This window comes from Rhinatrema bivittatum, chromosome 6, assembly GCF_901001135.1.
Source record: "Rhinatrema bivittatum chromosome 6, aRhiBiv1.1, whole genome shotgun sequence".
Lineage (NCBI taxonomy): Eukaryota > Metazoa > Chordata > Amphibia > Gymnophiona > Rhinatrematidae > Rhinatrema > Rhinatrema bivittatum.
Window position 1 is genome coordinate 206776424 of NC_042620.1, and position 16956 is coordinate 206793379.

The following is a 16956-nucleotide window of genomic DNA, read 5'->3' on the forward strand; positions in this document are numbered from 1 at the left end:
CTTCCCCACCCCGACTCTGCCCCGACTCCGCCCCCGGCAACCTATCGCACACAAAAAGGGACTTTTCGTGTGCAAAATGTCCCTTTTTGTGTGCGATAGGCTTACAAAATAACCTAAGTTAAGGGCATTCTGGGGACATAAATGGGAGGAGTTGAATTAGCCGGATAATTTAGCTGGTTAAGTCCCAAAGTTAGCTGGCTATCTTGTCCTGTCCTAAAGACCTGTTCTAAAGTTAGCTTTGGAGGTATAGTCAATAGTTTGGCTGCACTATTGAATATACCTCCAAACTAGCCAGATAAGTTTATCCAGCTAACAGGATCATTTATTAAACTGTGAGGTCCTGTTATTGCGGCGGTACTATTTATATCAGGGGAAGGGGAGGAGTGTGGGCAGGTTTTGGGTGGGCTTATGGCCCGGCAGCACTGTGGGAAATAATACCACCTTTTCCCATGGCGCTATGGAGGCGATAGTGTGCAGCCAGCTGCATCGCCGCGGTGCGGTTTCACCCGCTGTGGTGCGGCTATGCCGCACACTATCGCCCCCCCCTGCCCCTTTTTTTCCCATGGGCCATCATTCCGCTACATTTATATTTATAGCTGCATTTATAGCGGAATGATGAATCCCATGTAAATTTGCTATCCAGACTGTGTCTGAATATGGACTTCAAAAATTTTAGAGATGTGCACAGCCTTATATTATTCAAATACAATGTCAATGCTGCTTGTTCACTGACTATTTTATTCTCCTTCTCATAGGAAAATCTTAAAGGTTGTCTCCTATGAATTAATGCTTTAATGAAGACATTTTTAAAGTCCTCACATTGCTTATTAGCCCTTGGCTATTCTGTTCCCACAGGCTTGCATGCAAATATTCAAAAGGAAATATTCCAGGGAGTTTCTAGTTGAAAATCTGGGCCATCTGACTTTGTGGATACAGACTTTGCATCTACTTTACATGATGCTCACTGGCCCTTCCCCTTTGTAGCACAATGTGTGGGTACTTTTACCTGCATAGGGGAGAACAATTTTCAGCTGCTGATTTTTACCTGGGTAACTGTTTAGTTTCTTGGTAAAATTCTTTGGAAATTATCCTCCCTACCATACAGAATTTCAAGAGTTATAAGTATTGTACACTCACAATACATAACTGCTAGATACAAGATTCGCTCATTCCTTCCCCTCCCCCCCCCTTTCATGACCCCATTTTCGTTTTAACACTTTCCCACAAATCACACCACACTTTCTTTGGAGTAATAAAGGCCGCAGTTTATTCTTATATTAACCCGAGCCTCGCCAAGTACTTATAATATCATATAACAATCCCCCCCTTTCCCCCCCATTCATATAACAGTCCAACAGCGCCCCCCACCGTTTCCAGTGGTAGAGCATACCCAAGTAAACAGTCCCACAGCGCCCCCCACCGTTTCCAGTGGTAGAGCCTCCTCCTGTAAAGCCTCCGAGCATCGGCCCCCCTCTTGCTCTTTGGCAATCTCGTGCAGCAGCCCCCCCGCACTGCACAAGATTCCCCCCCCCTCTGTAAACTTAACAACCCAATGCAATAAACAACCTTTGAGGCTCGGGTTTACCGCCACTGCGACGAATACAACATTTCTCCCAAAATACACATTATCCAAGTACAGGGTGGGAGGGTGGGCAAGCCTCAACCTGCTGCCTCGGTCATTCCTCACCGACTGGCAGTTATTTCCCCCCTCCTTTCCTTTTTTCTCCCTATCCTCCAATCCCACACTCCTATTTGAATTCTACCCCCTCCATTGGCTGCTTCCTTCCTCGCTCTCACTCCCCCCCCCCCTTTTTCTCCTTCTCCCTTTACCAAATGTCCCCGCCTTTCCTTCTCTCTCTTGACTACAGTTATGTCCGCAGGGCAAGACAGGCTCGCCCTGCTTGGACTAACTGCTAGATACAAGATTCGCTCATTCCTTCCCCTCCCCCCCCCTTTCATGACCCCATTTTCGTTTTAACACTTTCCCACAAATCACACCACACTTTCTTTGGAGTAATAAAGGCCGCAGTTTATTCTTATATTAACCCGAGCCTCGCCAAGTACTTATAATATCATATAACAATCCCCCCCTTTCCCCCCCATTCATATAACAGTCCAACAGCGCCCCCCACCGTTTCCAGTGGTAGAGCATACCCAAGTAAACAGTCCCACAGCGCCCCCCACCGTTTCCAGTGGTAGAGCCTCCTCCTGTAAAGCCTCCGAGCATCGGCCCCCCTCTTGCTCTTTGGCAATCTCGTGCAGCAGCCCCCCCCGCACTGCACAAGATTCCCCCCCCCTCTGTAAACTTAACAACCCAATGCAATAAACAACCTTTGAGGCTCGGGTTTACCGCCATAAAACAATAACTACGTTAGTTGTCATTGTTTCCCCCAACTGCGGTCCTCATAGTACCAATTACCTGTGTTAAACCCTCTTGTATCGTAGTGTTAAACAAATCAATACCTATATCTGAGAGATGCACTCCATCGGAACGAAAATACCCCGGAATCACCTCCCAAGCCCACTCGTGTCTCACCCAAAAACCCCCTTGCCTAACTACCCACTTACCCACCTGTGTATTTAACTTTTTAACCCCCCTACACCATAATTTAGACTGCAGGAATTTAAAGCGAACAATAATGTCCGACCATCCCCAATGTGTATCAGGCATAGCATTCATTAAAGTACCGAAGTCCTTCTTAATCTTAACGATCAAGTCCTTACAAGATCCTGCTCCCACGTCGTTTCCCCCCAGATGAATAAGCACAATTTTCGGAAGTTCCAAGTCTAATGCACGTTGTTCTACCAGGGATAACAAGTTGTCCCATTTCATCCCTCGATGACTGATCCATACAAGCTTCCAACTCCGCTCTTCCAATTCCAAGTTCAGCCCATACGGTCTACGTTGCGCTCTATTCGCAGCCCAATGGATAAAAGAATGGCCCACGACCCAGACACATTCTTGCTGTCCCCTCACTGACTTTCTTTCTGAAAAGAACACATTAGAATGAATACCCACACCAGCATTCACTTAAACCGTTAATCCGTGTCATCCCGCCATTCCCACAGGTAATCGTATATTAGTATTTACTTCTTTTTTTTTTTTTTTTTTTGACTGATTGACCAAGAAGTATCCTCCCTTACTTCTCCTGCCTAACGTAAGACTGAAAAGCCTCTGATTTCCATCTCCCTATGGATTGTATTGCTCTATCCGGCAATCCTCCTTCAGCTGCTGAAGTTGCTGCCCCTATCCTAAACGAGTGTGACGTGAAATGACGTCCCTCCCATCCTAAACACCTCAAAGCTTTCTTTAAGACCTGAACGAACTGATAGACCGTCACCGGCCATCCATCTGTATGCACCAAGAATAACCCATCGACCACAGGTCTCACTACCATAAACCTCTTGACGTACTCAACTGGACATACACACTCGTCTGCTGCTGGAATTAATCTTATTAATTGGCCTCTACCATATTGATCCACCTTGGACCGATGAATACACATGGTAACCATCCCGTCACCTACCCAGACATTTTGAACCTTCAAACCCCTATCCCCGGCATTAAATTTGGAAGATGCTACCAACTCTCCTACCCGCATCGCTCCAAAAAATGCTAGTATGAATGCTGTCTGAAACAACAGCACTTCATATTCAGACCAGCAAACCTCTGGCAAACATTCAACTATCAGCTTGAGGTCCCTGTACCTGATGGGAAGACGCATGTCGGGTAAAGCACCTTGCTCCCGTTTCCAGCCCCGTAAGATTCTTTTAATCAAAAAACTATTCCCCGGATTTCCCCATCCATATAACTTCTGGAAAAAGGAAAATCCTGTCAAGTGCGCCCTTACCGCCGCCAAAGAATAACCGCTAGTCTTGGCCCACAGAATAAATTGAACCAGTTGATCTTCCCGTACCTTACCCCTGTGCCATCCTTCCCCTTTTAAATAACCCCATACCACCCCGTATCCTCTCACATATGCCCTCCAAGTGGACTGCGCCAGTGACTTCCGGATCAGCGTCCAAGCCTGCGACCCAACCGCCACAGCTGATCTGGGAACTTCTCTCCCACCTCCTTCGCTCCAGGCGCCGCTCTTCGGAATTCCTGCCACTTGCAACGAGAGAGAGCATCGGCTATCACATTTAATTCCCCAGGCACATGTCGCGCACGAATGGTCAGATTCAACTGTAAACACCGAAATACCAATTCCCTTAATAATTCAGATACCCTAGGGCATTTTGCAGACTGACGATTAATTACCTGTACTACTCCCAAATTATCGCACCAAAACAACACTCGTTTATTCGCCAATTGCCCTCCCCATAAATATAATGCCACCACAATTGGAAATAATTCTAAAAAAGTAATATTCTTTGTCAATCCCTGCTCCTTCCAATCCTCAGGCCATTGCTCCGCGCACCACTGTCCACGAAAATATGCGCCAAATCCCATCCCTCCTGCTGCATCCGTATACAGTTCCAACTCTGCATTGGAAACCTCATCCTGTTGCAGAATGCAAACTCCATTAAACGAAGCCAGAAACGCTTCCCACACTCCCAATTCTTCTTTTATTCTAGCCGTCACTCTGATGAAATGATGTCCACTTCTAATGCCAACCGTTGCACCGGACAACCGTCGAATAAAAGCCCTACCCATAGGAATCACCCTACAAGCAAAATTTAACACACCGATCAGGGACTGCATCTGACGTAACGTCACCTTTTTTAACTGCTTGGTCGACCCTACTAACCTTTTCAAAGTGTCCAATTTATCCGCTGGTAAACGCGCCTCTAAGGTTATGGAATCTATTTCAATCCCTAAAAACACTAAACGAGAAACCGGGCCTTCCGTCTTTTGAATCGCAATTGGCACCCCAAACTGGCGTGCTACCTGTAGGAAACCGTTCAAGAGCCTCTGACATCTATCCGTCCCTTCCGCACCAACAAATAAAAAATCATCCAGATAATGCAAAATACCCCCTCCTCCCGTGCATTGTTCGGCAACCCAATGCAGGAATGTGCTGAATGCTTCGAAAAAGGCGCAAGACACCGAGCATCCCATCGGCAAGCATTTATCCACATAATACCGCCCTTCAAATCGGAAACCCAGTAAAGGAAAACAAGCCGGATGAATAGGTAGTAGGCGAAACGCTGCTTCAATATCTGCCTTTGCGAGCAACGCACCTCTCCCCGCTGCTAACACTAAGCTGACCGCTGTATCAAATGAAGTATAGCTAACTGAACAACAACTCCGCGGGATAAAATCATTCACTGAACTACCCGAGGGATGCGATAAATTCAATATAAAACGAAACTTCCCATGTTCTTTTTTCGGTATAACTGCTACCGGAGATAAGTGCATGTGAACAAACGGCGGATGCATAAAAGGTCCTCCCACCCTACCCATGTGAATTTCCGCCTCTATCTTTTCCCTTACCAGGTGAGCATGCTTGCTGGCCGACTGTGCATTCCTGCCGGTACCCCCGGACCCTGGACCTACGTAAGGAATTACAAAACCCGTCTTAAACCCGTCCCTTAAAAACTGCGCAACCTGTTTATTCGGATACTTCTCCAACCAAGGGGTCATCGCCTGTACAGACACTGGAGAGTCCGCCACGCTAAGTAAGGTATTACACCTTTCCCCCTTTTCCTGGAGTTCCACTACTCCCCTGAACACATTTAAGGGCCGAGTGTCCTCCTCCAGAAATTGAGCACACATGTCTGAATTTACAGTCGGGAAACAAGCAGACTGCCCTGTTGTATCGCCAACAGGTATCATTTCCCGCCCCTTTTGGTTTCCCATCTGGCGCGTTGCGGGTGGCTTGACCTCCTGCGCGAAAGGACTGACCTAATCCACCACTGAACGCTGCACCCCCGCTACCGCTCTTACCTATACTGCCTGTGCTCATAGCCTTGCTCCCGCTGATCCCTTTGTACGTCATTTGTGTTAACCACAAATTAATATCTTGCACCGCCCAGGACATCCCTTTGTTGCCTGCCATCTTGTCTCTAAATTTTTCGTCGTAGTTGAGCCATGCCCAACCTTCGTAATCTCTGAACGCTCCAAGGATACTATCAGCGTATGATAGCAAAGCCCCATATTGAGAAGCGTCATAGTGCCCAACTACACTGGCAAGCCTCAAAAATCCACGTACCCAGTTAACTATATTCTTGGCCACCTTAACACCTTTAGACCTAGAATGCTTCTTCTTATCTTTCTTCTTACTCTTCTTCACCCTCCTCCTCCCTTCCAACAATCTAAAAATATTCACGTACCGTCGTTTCCTGATTTTCTTGCGCAACTTCCTAGGGACCCCTACCCATAATTCGGCCAACGTAGGACTAGCTGTCTGCCCGACTCCATGTAACGGCCCCTCCTCCAATATTTTCCTATATGTGGGACCCGAATCAGAAGAAAACTCTGAAGACTCAGAGTCATTGGAGGATGAACTCGAGGGTGAGCAAGGTCTCTTGCGTTTGGACTCCCTTTTGCTCTTTCTAGACTTCTGCGCCTTCTCACCTGCATCGGCAGACTCCCCGCTCAATTTCTCCTCCATCGGATTCCTTCTGTGGCTGCCTGATCTACTACGCACCGATCGGGGTAATCCGGCAGGGAACTCCCGCTCTCTCCAAGCTTCCTGTCTTGATGTCCCTGGAAATGCTTCCTCGTCCGTATCTGAAAAGAAACACACCTCTCTCCCTCCTCTATCTCCCTCTCCCTCGATACCTAGTAAACCCAGATTTCCCCGTTGTGGCGACACAGGTGCCCTACTCACCCTGCTCCCCGGCGGGGCCGGGAACATGACATCCGGGGCCCCGGGGGGAGTATAAGCGTCCTTGACCCCGGATGCGGATGGGCGGGCGCTCCAAGCCGGCCATCCCCCAAACCCCTCCCGCACAGGGGCGCGATCGGGCCCCGGCAGAGGGGGCGCAGGGGGGCAGTGGGAAGGGGTGGGAAGTGTATTGTGCCCAGCTGCAGTGCTAACTCGGATGGCTCGCGACCTCCCCCTACCGTGTGGCACAGGGTTCCAGCTGCGATCTCGGGGGGTAGGACCTATACTGCGGGGAATGGCTAAGGGAGCAATGCTGGGCCCGGGGGGGAGCTCTCCTATAACGCTGGGGCCGTCATTATGCCCCCTGCTGCCCATACTCACGGTTGGCGCTGCTGGAGAAGGCAGGCTGCGATGTAGGGAGGAAGTGCAGGCAGCAGAGCTGGAGCTGCGCTTCCCCGCGGGATTAGGGCGGGTCCGGCTGGGGCGCGGCATAGGGCCGGGGGCAACGATAGCGCTGCGCTTTCCCGTGGCATTGGTGCTAAGCAGGCTACGACACGACTTAGGACCGTGGGAAACGCTGACACTGCGCTTACCAGGGAGATGGAGGCGCGGCGGGAGGGATCTAGGAGAGGGACCAGGGACCGCGCTGGAGCTGCGATTGGCCTGCGCGTTAAGGCACGGCTGGCGGGGGCGCAGCGGGGGGGGGGGGGGAACTGGCCGAGGCGGCCGCAGGTGCTATCTACTGTTGGGGGGGTGAGTTGGGTGGAGGGGCCCCGGCTCGGTGGGGGCGGGCCGCTGGGCTGAGCAACGCGGCGGCGGAGGCGGCGGCGGGGGGGAGGGGCTGCAGAGGCGGGAAGGGAGGAGGCGCGCGCAACAAGGTCGGAGGGGGGGCGGGGGCTCGCCGCGGGTAGGAAACTAAATTCTAAGGCCGAGGCATTCAAAGAAATTTCGGCCGCGTACACGTCAGATTCGGCGCCGGGCGGAGGGGGGTCCTCGGTCTCAGGGCCGCTTTCGCCGGATTCAGCCAGCAAAGGGCCATAGGATGGGGGCACCGCCGGAGGGGGCGACGGACCGGGCGAGGGGGGGGCCGGGCCGGCGGACGGCTGAGGGACCCGCGAGGGCCGGCGAGGAGGAGACGGAGCAGGCAGGTGAGAGACCTGGGCGGGAGAGATAGCAGCCCGGCGGGAAGCAGGAGCCACGGAGGCGCGGCCCCGATCCCTGGCCTTCTTAGGCATGCCGAGGCGTTGACAGGGGATTACCACGGAAAAGAAAATTAAGAGCCAGACAGGAGGGGGGGGGGGGGACTAAGGGGATATATAATTTGTTTAACTTTAACAGGAAATAGGTATTACTATCTGGCTGTAGAGGAGACTTATGGCAATAATAATAATTTTTTTTTTTTTTTTTTTAACCAGTAAAACTTCAATTTGGAAAACCAACCTAGGGATGGGGGGGGTTAGGATAGCCTAATTACGGCTTCCCATATTAATTATACTTTAACTGAGGGCTTAATGACTTAACGTGGTATATATATATATTTTTTTAATTACTCTGCTCACCCACCTGCGGACAAAACAAGCCTCAACCTGCTGCCTCGGTCATTCCTCACCGACTGGCAGTTATTTCCCCCCTCCTTTCCTTTTTTCTCCCTATCCTCCAATCCCACACTCCTATTTGAATTCTACCCCCTCCATTGGCTGCTTCCTTCCTCGCTCTCACTCCCCCCCCCCTTTTTCTCCTTCTCCCTTTACCAAATGTCCCCGCCTTTCCTTCTCTCTCTTGACTACAGTTATGTCCGCAGGGCAAGACAGGCTCGCCCTGCTTGGACTAGTAATAAGGGATGAAAAACTGTGTAGATGGTGATACCTTTTTTATTGGACCAACTCACGACCTAGTAAAAAGAGTTTAACATTCAAAAGCCAGTCATAAGTTAGTCTAATAAAGACACTGACTGCAACCTGAAACTTTATAATGCGGCTGGCATGTTTGCCCACTTACATAGGGTGTAACAAAAGTCAACAATGTTTACAATAGCAATCAGTGGGGGGAAACTTTAAAAGAAATGAATTTTAGTGAATGACTATGTGTTGCGGTCGCCACCGCTTCCCCTCGCCTTGGGCTCAACCCTGCATACCTCCGCTTCAGGAACCGCTGCGTTCCGCCGACTCCGGACCCTGGGGCCTGCTCTCACTCCACGTGGCGGCCGCCATTACGAGCCTGCTTCTCCTCAGTCGCGCGCGCGAGGACGCCCGTCTTGAGCGCTCAACTCCCGGAAGCTTGGCCCCGCCCGTGCTGCTGACGTCACGCCCAAGTCCCGATATAACCGGCACTCAAACTCTCCCTCATCGCCTTGCAAAGAGGTTCACAACTGCTTAGTTGTTCTGAGTTGCGCTCTTGTTGTTCTCTACGGTTTCCTGCCTCTGACCCTGGTTTGCCTACGACTCCGCTTCAGCCTGCTGCCTGCCTCTGACCCTGGTTTGCCTACAACTCCGCTTCTGCCTGCTGCCTGCCTCTGACCCTGGTTTGCCTATGACTCTGCTTCAGCTACAGTCCGTTCCAGTCCCGGTCAGCTACAGACTCTGCTCCAGCTACACCCTGCTTCAGCCTCCGGTTTGCTACAGACTCCGCTACAGCTTCAGCCTGCTTCAGCCTCCGGTTTGCTACAGACTCCGCTACAGCTTCAGCCTGCTTCAGCCTCCGGTTTGCTACAGACTCCGCTACAGCTTCAGCCTGCTTCAGCCTCTGGTTTGCTACAGACTCCGCTACAGCTTCAGCCTGCTTCAGCCTCCGGTTTGCTACAGTTTCCGCTGCCGCCCGCTGCCCTGCCATCAGCTGGCCCTCGGCCCTGTACTACCAGCCCTTGCTTCCCGGGTACCTTGGACTTCCTATACTTCCAGTTTACTCTGGTCCCGGCCTAGCGTACCTCTGTCTCTGGACTCTGACTATATCCCAAGTCCCGAGGTCCCAGGGCCCTACGGGCTCCTCCTGGGGGGTTCCTGGTTCTCGGGCGAACACCTCCTGTCTGAGGCTCCGCCTCCCGGCCTACCCCATGACCCTCGGTGGGCCGGCCCAAGGGTCCACTACCTCGCCAGCAGTGTCCGACTGCAACACTATGTCCCATCAATTTGTATGTAAGTTTTGGACAGTAAATGACTGGAAATCAGTGCAGTGGAAGAGAAAGCCAGAAGATGTTTGAACTCCATAGAAGACGTGTGGCACTGGCTGTGTGTTGTAGGAAAGAAAGGACCAGGCACCCAGAAACTGAACACCCCCAAATGACTTTATTAAAAAAGTTCTTTTAGTATAGATTTCCTTCCAGACAAAATGAACAAAAATAAAATTCCCTCCCCTCAATGTATAAAACACACAATATTAAAAGAATGCGAAAAGCATTCTATATTCTTCAGTTGAGGCATTGTTCCCAGCAGTGCATCGGCATTTAAGGACATCTTGCATTTTCTTTAGCCTTCGCAAGAAATGGTGCATGTTCACAGGTGTCTGAAAACAAATAAGTCTGAAATCTAATCCAGAGAAACAAAACCCCAAAAGCAGAACTAAACAGAAAAAAGCTGCATTAACGGAATATGCTACTGGTGTATACATTGACTTTCTAATTGAAAGATCTGCACAATTATGAAAAAGATGGAAGCACATATATACAGGTGCACTGGGGTTTATTATTCATTTTTTGTTTGTTTTCTAGACTTTACATTGCCTTAAATAGGCATAATGCCAGAATCCATAGGAGGAACAACATAAGTTGCTAGACATGTTCAAACACAATAGAAATTCATAGTGGGTAAATAGTACATAATGTTTCAATGTTTACAGTATTAAATTCAGACTCTTATCACTTGTTTGAACCCTCCCACCCTCTTTTTCCCCATTAACAAAAACAAATTAGCACCATATTGATAGGTCATGCAGCAAAACACTTCTTTTTTTTTTTTTCAAGGCTTGCTCAGAAGGTAAAGCATGAAATAGTACAGTGCAGGGTCTTCTTATACCCCTTTGCTTGGGAATCAGGATGCTGGTTTTGGCTGTCTCCAGTCACCTTAAGAGGTATATGTTGATGTTTTGTTGTTTAGTTTCCTATTGCTGTAATAACTCCTGGATAAACTTGTGCTAAAAATTTAGAAACAAATAAAGCAAAGTCACTCTCTTTAATTTTTCTTAACTTTTTTTTTTTTTTTTTTTTTTTTTAACTATCACTGGTTCATCTTTAATAGAAAAAGCAAGTCTACAAATACAAACTACAAATGAAGGAACTCCCAATTCTATCTGAATCGCTTATTTGAATGGAAATAGTATGGCTTGGAAGTGGTCCACAGTTAAGAACTAGTAGAGTTTGCATATATCACAGCGTTTGGAGTCACCTCAGTTTGGGAATATGCCTGAGATGATGCATTAGTACTTACATTTAATTCTGTACAGCTACAAAAATGATGGACAACGTCTTAACATTTTTAAAAGATGGGATTGCTTATCCTATGGGGATGATCAAAATATTTGAATAAGATATCCCTCCATCATCACAACCCAGCATGAAAGAATAAACTATTCTAAAGTAAATGTTCTTTGTTTCATTAAAGCCCATGCTATCTCATTCTCTGTCACTATCTAGACCACAAAAACATATTTTTATTGCAGTAATGAGTTTATGCAATCTATTAGACCAGTCATATATTGGTTGTTCTTGCTGCAGACAGTTAGGCAATAGGAATGTCGAGATCCATATTCAAAAGCATTTAGCCAGATAACTCAGAAGTTATCTGGCTAAATGAAGATTTAGGAACTTATCCATCTAAATTCTAAAAAAGTTAGCCGGTTAAGTTAGAGGTGTTCAGTGGACATAACTGGGAGGAGCTGAGTTAGCCAGCTAAATTATGCGGCTAATTCCAATATTCAAAGTTAGCTAACTTAGGGCCTCATTTTCCAATATCGCATTGGTATCGCATGCGATACCAAAAAGCGGTATACCTTATGCTAATAAGCATGTGTATCGCAAATTGCGATATCAGCTATGCAAAAAGCTCTTATTGCAAGTTGCACTATTAGCCCAATTTGGGCTACATTGCCAGTACATATCGCGGTTCACGATGTTTCTGGACAGCCTGTTTCAGTATGCTGCAGGCTAGAGAGCTAGAGAGAGAGAGAGAGCGCCTTGCTATAGTGCCTCCTCCCTAGACAGGTATTTGTATCCCTATGGGAGGCCCACCTAGTAACTCGAGGTGGGGTTTAGGTATGAGTGTAGGGGGTTGGGGGCCACTTTGAAATTCAACATGAGACGTACGAACAGAACAGTGGTCTCTTGTGAAGATTTGCTGGCCTTCGGAGTGAGGAAACTCACTCCAAGATGAGATTTGTGCAATGTTCTCTCCACCTAGCTTGTTGTTGCCCAGGTAGAGTGTCCATCAAGCTAGGTGGAGAGAACATTGCACAAATCTCATCTTGGAGTGAGTTTCCTCACTCCGAAGGCCAGCAAATTTTCACAAGAGACCACTGTTCTGTTCGTACGTCTCATGTTGAATTTCAAAGTGGCCCCCAACCCCCTACACTCATACCTAATCCCCACCTCGAGTTACTAGGTGGGCCTCCCATAGGGATACAAATACCTGTCTAGGGAGGAGGCACTATAGCAAGTCTCTCTCTCTCTCTCTCTCTCTCAGCATACTGAAACAGGCTGTCTGGAAACATCATGAACCGCGATAAACCTTTACCAGCCTCTAGCGCACAACGTAACACAAATGAAAGAGGTGTAGTTATTGGCCGCATTAGGAGCCACACTAACACCGCGGCTGTTTCACGGCACACGATAAATCCTCCCTACTTTACATTTACTCCACCCCCTGAATACAAAATTAAATTTGCATTCGCAAATCGCGTTAACGGCTGTTAGAGCAATTTGCGGAATTATCACCCGCGGTAACTCCTTGGAAAATGACCTCCTTAGTACCTGATTCACTAAGGGGCCGATTTTAAAAGATGCGCGTGCAGGGTACATTTGTGTGCGCCACCCTGTGTGCACAAATGTACTCCCGATTTTATAACATGCGCGCACTGCCGCGCGCATGTTAGAAACTCCAGGGTCGGTGCTCGCAAAGGGGTGCACACTTGTGCACCTTGCGCGTGCCGAGCCCTAGGGGAGGCCCGATGGCTTTCCCCGTTCCCTCCAAGGCCACTCCAAAATCAGAGCGGCCTTGGAGGGAACATTTTTTTGGTCCCCCCCCAACCTTTCCCTCCCTTCCCCTATCTAACCCACCCCCCATTCCCTAACTAAATCCCCCCCTACCTTTGCAGCAAAGGTTACGCCTGCCTTGGGCACGCGCTGACCAGTTGCTGGCGCGCCATTACCCGGCACAGGCCCCTGTGCCGGAGCACTCGACCCCGCCCCCACGCCCTGGCCACGCCCCAGCCACGCCTCAATCCGCCACCATGTCCCCGGACATGCCCCCGGACCGCCCCTTTTTACAAGGCTGAGGACCGCCCCTTTTTACAAGCCCCGGGACACACGCCAGTCCCGGGGCTTGCGCGCATCACCAAGCCTATGCAAAATAGGCTCGGCGCGTGCAGGGGCAGATTTCCTCAGTTTACGCGTGTATGTTACGCGCGAAGCCTTTGAAAATTTGCCCCTAAGGATTTTTTCCATAGGAATGAGTGGGCAGAAAGTTTTTGTTTTCATTTTGATTTTTTTTTATTTCAGGAGGAGGAAGGTCAAGATTCATGTAATTTAATGTTTATATAAATTTCGCTTATTTGCTGAACTAAAATAAACTTTGGGCCCAATATTCAGCGTTACTTAGCTAGTTAAGTTTGGTCTTAGCCAGATAAGTGGTGCCATTTGAATATTCGAGTATGGTCAGCAGGTCCCACTTAGCCAGCTAACTTTTTATCTGGCTAACAAGTTAACTGGCTAACTGCCTGATTCGCTAAGGCTTTTCTCCCATTCTGTATCTATGGGAAAAAACCTTGATGAATCAGGCCCTAAGTGAGGAGTAGAATGAGGGCATTCTGGGGGGATTCGTATGTCCAGCTAACTTAGGCCTAGAGGCACTAAGCCGTGATTGTTTTTCACGGGAGGGGTTCCACTATCATGGGGGAGTGTCACCACTATAGTGGGTCTCTCCCCTTAAAAATAGTACTGTTCTATCTCAGCGTTGTTTTGTCTCGCAAAACACCTCAGGGCAAAACAACTCAGCATTGGCCCTTTAGGCATGAGGGCAGCTCCAAACTCATGGGACTGCCATCATCTTAAAGGGCCAAGGCCTAAAAAAAATGCAGCTCAAAATAGGACAAAGTTGTGAGGGGTCTAGGCTGATCCCCTGCTCGCGTGATAACAAACTCCCCCAACCCATTCAATAATCAAATAGGTTCCTCCCTCCCTTTCCTTTCAAATATGTCCCACCATGGTGTGTTGCCCCCTCTTCCACCCCCACTACCCCCAATTTAAAAAACAAAATCATTGATGCATAATGTCCTCCTCAATACCTCCCCCTCCCCCTCCCCCAAATGTTAACAAAATTTAATTGGTTTCAATTTTAAACCCTACCCCCACCCCCACCCCTATGAACCCCCCTTCCCACATTCCCTAACCTTAAAATAGCCAAAGGGATCCTATGATGGTGTCTGGGGCACCCCCTAGCCTGGTTGGCACCATTTTCCAAAATGGCTCCAACCTGACCTTGCCCCGGTCACATGACTGGGGCAAGGTCTGGGCACCAAACCTCAGTCATGTGACATTAGGGTCCTGTGTTAACTACATCGCCTCAGGAATAAGTAATCTATCGTGGCTGACAACTTTCTAAGATGGCTGTGATAAATTATTATCCCAAGAAAAAGCCCAATGCCAACAATTGTATTCCAAGATCCACAATTATGAAAGAACCTATAGATATAAAGATTTTAGTCTTAAACTTCAATGAAATATATAAAGACAATTTTTGTAGGACCATCAAGATTAAACAATGCATATTTTTATATATCATACACTGTAAAACTTACTCACCTGTTCGTCGCATCAGAGTTTCACTTATAGAGGGTCTGGTCCTACATACCACACTGGATTATTCTCAAGTGAACGGGGATCTCAGCATCCGCCCCCTGATGCAGGCTTTGTCCGAAACATGAATTCATGTTGGGGTTTGTTCACATGAGTGGACGTATTTTGAGATAAGTAATGACATTGGGGTTCCGTTGACATTAGTAATTCTCTTTACTTGCTTGGAGTTATGAACGATGAGGAATATTTTTTACATGCATCCAAAAAATTAACTTAAAATTTACATAAAAGTGGACCTTAAGTTATACAGTGATTAATTGATTAATGTCCTACAAACATTTTCTTTATATATTTCATTGAAGTTTAAGACCAAGATCTTTATATCTATAGATTCTATGATAAATTATTTACATCATATTCCTTATTAATGAACTGTTTTGCATGCAAAATTCATGCATGCAAATCACATGCAAAACAGTTCTTTGTAATAAAGGTGGGAATCTGGGCACGGCTATGCTAAATATCATGTATGTTGTGTGATATCACCGCGATAGTGCTATATTGCATAATATATGTTTAATGAGCAGTAGAGCCCTACTGCATCTCCGAGTTAGCCAGATTAATACAAATATTCAGGATTATACAGCTTATAGCTCTATTTGCTAAGGATTTTTCCCATAGACAAAAAATAAATGAAAACCATTAGTAAATAACCTCTTAGCCAAATAAGTGTATGACCGCTATTCAGCTATTCATAAGTTAGCCACATAAATAAATATTTAGCAGAGCTGCTATGCTGCGGAAAATCTTGACCAAGTTAGCTGGATAAGTTTATCCGGCTAACTTGTGCAGCCAGTTAGCAGCCTAATATCAGCCCCATTAAATTAAAAAAAACAAAAATCAAAAACAAAACAAATGAATCCCTCATTCCCTGCCTCACCCTTCCTGGTTCCACTAATGATCCCTACTTGCCCCTTCGGGACATTCTGAAGAGAAAAGGGGCAAGAGTAAGCCACAGGTACTCCTGCCCTGCTGGCCTCACTTTAAACATGGTACCAGTTTTAGGCCCTGCTGGGGCCTAGTTGTTTTACGGTTGTAAACCAATACAGCTGTAAAACAATACAGTTGAAAAACAAATGGTCCTGAGGCTGCCATATTTAAAGCACAGCTAGTGGGCAGAAGTACCTGTGGCTTGGTCTTGCTCCTTTTCCCCTTCGAAACCCTGAAGGACTAACTTGGTGCCTGGGCAGGGCAGGCACTGTGGGGAGAACCAGGGATGGACAGATGTTGTAGTAAATAGTGTGTACTATTTGCTAGTATGCACTATTTACAGAAATAAAAAAATCTAAGTAACATTCAAGATTTCTTGGAATATGTCAATTTTTTGACCTTTACATTCTGAATAACCTGAAAATGAATTCATTTGTTACATTTTAAACGGCCGGATTTTAAAAGGGTTACGCGCATAAGTTATATGCATAACCCTTTTAAAAGCCCCCTGCGCGCGCCGAGCCTATTTTGCATAGGCTAGGTGGCGTGCGCAAGCCCCGGGACACGCGTAAGTCCCGGGACTAAGCAAGGGGGGGGCGTGTCGGGGGAGGGGCGCCAGCCCGTGGGCGTGGTCGAGGCCTCCGGACCAGCCCCCGGGTCGGGTGATGGCGCACCAGCAGCCCGCTGGCGCGCGCAGAGTTACGCCTGCCTCCGGCTGGCGTAACTTTGCCAACAAATGTAGGGGGAAGGGTTAGATAGGGCCAGGGGGATGGGCTAGGTAGGGGAAGGGAGGAGAAGATGCGGGGGGGGGGGGGGAGAAGGAAAGTTCCCTCCGAGGCCGCTCCGATTTCGGCGCGGCCTCGGAGGGAACAGGCAGCGCGCGCAGGGCTCGGCGCCCGCAAGTTGCACAAATGTGCACCCCCTTGCGCGCGCTGACCCCGGATTTTATAAGATATGCGCGGCTACGTGCGTATCTTATAAAATCCGGCGTACTTAGATTTAGAAAATCTACCCCTTTATCCAGTTACGTAAAACAAATTGCCAACAGAATGGGGAAAATCTTTTTGAATAAGACCTCTAGGGTTAGTTTACTAAATATTTTCCCCATAGACAGAAAATTTAAAAAGTCCTTTATCCTAATGTCATTTTTGGCATTCATTATATTTCAATTCCATAGGAGATCATGAAAATACA

At 47.9% G+C, this 16956-nt stretch overlaps 2 protein-coding genes across 6 annotated transcripts in view; both read right to left on the reverse strand.

The window, feature by feature from the left end:
- Nucleotides 1-2297: 2297 nt before the first annotated feature.
- On the reverse strand, nucleotides 2298-8486 carry LOC115093959. Its single transcript, XM_029606486.1, has 2 exons — nucleotides 6521-8486; nucleotides 2298-2988 (listed from the first exon to the last, which is right to left on the reverse strand). Exons 1-2 carry the CDS (start codon nucleotides 7263-7265, stop codon nucleotides 2372-2374), a joined length of 1362 nt encoding a protein of 453 aa, XP_029462346.1. The 5' UTR covers nucleotides 7266-8486; the 3' UTR covers nucleotides 2298-2371.
- A 1548-nt stretch (nucleotides 8487-10034) lies between these two features.
- Nucleotides 10035-16956, reverse strand: part of COL6A3 (collagen type VI alpha 3 chain) — a 385613-nt gene continuing 378691 nt past the window's right edge. For all 5 annotated transcript variants that reach the window (XM_029606488.1, XM_029606487.1, XM_029606489.1 and 2 more), the window contains one exon: nucleotides 10035-10898. In XM_029606488.1, the coding sequence (XP_029462348.1) occupies nucleotides 10858-10898 (41 nt within the window). In that variant the 3' untranslated portion in view covers nucleotides 10035-10857. The remainder of the gene's footprint in view (nucleotides 10899-16956) is intronic.

What these genes read in the sequence shown, in the direction of transcription:
- LOC115093959 (XM_029606486.1), bottom strand. Translation starts at nt 7,265, where the DNA reads ATGCCGCGCCCCAGCCGGACCCGCCCTAATCCCGCGGGGAAGCGCAGC. An exon ending in CGGGGAGTCTGCCGATGCAG is followed by an intron (nt 2,989 to 6,520) that starts GTGAGAAGGCGC and finishes TGTTCTTTTCAG; the next exon opens with AAAGAAAGTCAGTGAGGGGA.